The sequence below is a fragment of the Ciona intestinalis genome, unplaced genomic scaffold (assembly GCF_000224145.3).
Source record: "Ciona intestinalis unplaced genomic scaffold, KH HT000788.1, whole genome shotgun sequence".
NCBI classification, from domain to species: Eukaryota; Metazoa; Chordata; class Ascidiacea; order Phlebobranchia; family Cionidae; genus Ciona; species Ciona intestinalis.
The window spans coordinates 346-4,478 of NW_004191109.1; the positions used below are offsets into that span (position 1 = coordinate 346).

The following is a 4,133-nucleotide window of genomic DNA, read 5'->3' on the forward strand; positions in this document are numbered from 1 at the left end:
TGTGTTGTAATTAGGAGGTTTTTCAAACCCAAAATACAACCGTAAAACATTTGGCCCCCACCAAAATTTTAGGCTGGCTACGCCCTTGAGCAGAAATACGGCAACCTCCAACAAAGAATCACCTATATATTATACAAAATCAATCATATGTTCATGAAGTGCATGGAGGTTGTTAACTAAATCAAAAGAAACATCAAGCTGTTTCACTTTGTATGAACGTGGTTCGTAAAATAAAATAGGCCAATCATCGTATGTTCACAAGAAATGTGCTATACCGCGGGCTAATTCAGTTCGTTTTATAATACACAGCAGTGTGTGAACGTGCGGTCTCTAAACGAGTAAGAGCCTTCTCGGTAATATACCACAACTAACTAAAAAACACACATTAGGCTAGTCGGACTAAAAAGGTTTGTTAAATGACACGAACTTAAAACTAAACCCATATGAAAAGTCGGAAAAATATACATAGAATGATGTTGCCTATACATTATATTATTGCATAACAATTGGTATTGTTTGAAGAACAATGGATAATGTTCGAACTTCAATGGATAAATATTGTATCCTACAAACGTATATGAACTTGTAATAACAGAAAATTGATTATAACTATTGATAAAATTTTTATTTTTGCTACAAATTGGGTATTACTACTCTGTTTTTGGCACAAGCCACTTCCTATAAATTATCACCAAGTGCAAATGACCAAATTTCCCATATTTTTTTAAAAAATATTATCTTTTTATTATATCAGTATCTTATAGTTGAATATTCCCTGAGGTATAAATTACTAAATTAAAAGCAAATCTTTAAAAGTTTGGCAATGAAAACATACAAAACTACAATGTGGGGAAAGATGGGACTCTAAATTGAAATATATTTACATTAACAGTATTCTGCAACTTGTACTTAACTTACCGAATTCAACAGGCTGTGCTAGTTTCTTTGCCATGTAAACTTCATATATATAATGTTAAACCGATATTTTTTGTTGTTTTTTTATCTCAAATTAAAGTCATATTGACCCCTGCCTATTTTCTTTATGCTTATATCTCTTTTTTTTTACAAAACTAAAACTAGTTTTATGAGACAAAATCAAACTCTACGAAATATTCAAGATTGTTTTATGAAGCTATGAAAGTAGTTTAATTGTCCGCACACGCAAACTATAAAAATCATTGGCTTAACTATGACTTAGCGAGCATTCAAAAATAGCACCTTACTATTTCGCATTTTTTTACCTGTTCAAAGTATGCTGTTTCTATTTTACATATTTTTTTTAATATTTAAAAACAGGAATCAGCTTTGGCGGGCTTTGGCGTTTTAGCTTTAGCTTTGGCGTTTTATAAAGTCGTGATAATACTGTCGAATAATTCTGTAACCTTATTTTCCTGATTATCATTAAATGGGGGCCCGTAAAAAGAAAATTAAAAAATAATCTCGTCTGACAAAATGTCCCATCTTCCCCCACCCTGCTATACATTACATAGCATACAAATCTGTCAAGATAGGAAAGTGGGTTCAAATCACAATTCTGACACCATAGATTGTTTTTAAGAGAAAACTTAGTACGCTCGTTGTGTAAAGCGTGACACGGAGCATCGAAACACTTGTGGTTCCAATTCCTAACATTCATATATGTGTGTTTAACGACATACACTTGAACAGCCTCTTGCAGAAGGCGGCTACTTTGTGTTTTAAAATTTGATGATCGACATTTTTCTGCCCTGTTTTGTATAAGTATATAGCAGCCTCATGTAGTAATCATAACTCTCACACCCACTTCGTTGTCGTCAACTATAAATCGCCATTTAGTTGTATATAGTAATGTGGGGTAAAACAATATAGAGCTGGTTCTTTAATCACATATTTCCTGAACGTGTTCTTAACAATTACTAACGCTATTTTACAGCCGCGAGAATTGCGATCTTATATAATTCTGTAAAATATATTGTTTATTTACTGTAAAATGAGACAGGAAATAGAGTAAAAAATAAGTCCCATCTTACCTCACCCCACTATATTCAAACTTTTTGTTTCCGGATACCCCCAGTTATATTACGAAGATAATAGAATGACGTAATAACATAATCGTCAGCTGTTCGAACAAGTACGTACTCGAGACGATCACGTGGTCCCGATAGGGTTAAATATTAAACTAGAGACACGTTGAACAGAACTAGCTCGAATCGAACTCAATGGGCGACAGAAGAAAAGAATAAAGCTAAGCTTTGTTTGAGTTACAAAGCGCAGAACAATAGCTTTAAATAAACAATACTTTGACAGTTATAGGCCTTAAACACAACTACAATCTCTGCCTATCAGCATAGGCATATTGTTAGATATATTAGGATTTTGATATGCTGTATACATCAGGTGTAATCATTGGTTTAGATTGGTGAATAAGTATATCAAACAACCGGTTCGTCAGCAAAAGGACTGTAGACACTTTAAGTAATACTCTAGAGAAGCAGAAGCGTATTGTCCCTATACTGTTAGACTGTATATGTATCGTAATCCTTTAATGCCATAAAATACTGTGCAATTAAAAGCGTCGCTACCATTAAAAGCATGTGCCGCAAACCAGCTCAGAATAGATTACAGTTAATTACCATTTCTGTCGATTTGTAGCTCATTGTACAGATGTCAGTCAAATCAGTTATTACCGCTATAATTAATGTTAGATCAACCAACCACTTACTAACATTTCATATTTCATACACCTCGTAAACAGTTTAAGGCAACAGAGCGCTCAGAATAGGTGGAAATATGACCTTGCATTAGTTATGGTCGTGGTGTTGACCCTTGGCCGTTGCACAGCACAGCACAATAATGGACCCGGGAAATGAAGACAAATCCGGCCTAAAAGTTCAGAGACATGAAAAGGAAGATAATCCTAAAGCAGAAATCGGTGTGTATGTTTGGATTAAGTATAGGCTGAAAATGGTGTAGTGGGGTGGGAGAAGATAGTACACCTTTAGCACATAATATACAAATAGCATAATCGTGTTTTTAAAAATTGACAACGGTCTATGGAGGTCGTGAGGGTACGGTTTTATAGTTTTTTAAATATTTTTTGTTTACCATGAACTGGGTTAAGAAAATAGAATGAAAAAGTGTCTCATCTTTCCCCACCCTAATGTATGAAACACGGGTGCTTTTTGAACGTGGTGCGTATAACGCTGTTCCCTTCTGAATAAGTTAGTGTTAAACGAGTTACATACGCATGTATTCTTTAAACATAGAGCAATATAAAAGCAGACAGTCTATTATCGATTTTTATCATTGACAACACTCATAGACGGATCAACGTCGAAGAACTCTCCGGTTATACCATACGATGAATTCACTGAAGCAGCACGTATTCAAGAAGAAGAAGATTTAAACGATTTTCTTCTCAGTAGCAACGAGGTCGTATCTGGAGAAGATGAACATTTGGATTCCTTTCCTGTGCTCTTAAATGACGATGAGTTTCAGTCTCACGAAAATGACGTTTTAGATTTGAATCCTTTTGATGGCTTGCCTTACTCAACTAACTATTACCAGTTATTAAGGGAACGAAAAACGTTGCCAGTCTGGCAAGCGAAAGAGGATTTCGTTGTTGCAGTAGAAGAGAGCTCTGTAGTATTGGTTACTGGAAAAGCGGGGAGCGGTAAAAGTACGCAGGTAAAGTCGTATTTTAGTGAAAACGGACACGAATGAAACAGAACTTCCGGCTTATAACGATTGACTCGCCACGCGAGGATAAACAATAACTTCAATTTCAAACCGAGACTTTAGTTTTACGACTATCCCTCTGTTTTTCATGATAGGATTACAGTCTCAGGCTGCCATTGCAAAGCAGTGCAATCTGCATGAAATTATCAGTACCCAAAACAAACGATAAAAGTGTATAAAGAAACTACTTTCCATTTTCAGATTCCACAATGGTGCACTCAACTGGCGAAAGAAACCGACTTTAGTTTTGGTACAGTCGTGTGTACGCAACCTGTAGCGACCGCTGCCATGTCACTTGCTGTTCAGGTGATTGGGAAACTAGTATATTAAAAACTTTGTAATAGTAGGGTGGGTAAATATGGGGCACCTTTATTCTATGATATCCAAATATCCTGCCCGTGTTTTAAACAATTAAC

The 4,133-nt window shown here is 35.5% G+C and overlaps 1 protein-coding gene across 1 annotated transcript; it reads left to right on the forward strand.

Annotated features, from left to right (window-relative positions):
* Positions 1 to 2,641: 2,641 nt before the first annotated feature.
* Positions 2,642 to 4,023, forward strand: LOC113475527 (ATP-dependent RNA helicase DQX1-like; the record flags this gene model as incomplete). The annotated part of the gene is made up of 3 exons (XM_026839721.1): positions 2,642 to 2,911; positions 3,302 to 3,666; positions 3,919 to 4,023. Coding segments are annotated over exons 1-3 (549 nt in total), but the record flags the coding sequence as incomplete, so codon positions are not given.
* Positions 4,024 to 4,133: the final 110 nt, after the last annotated feature.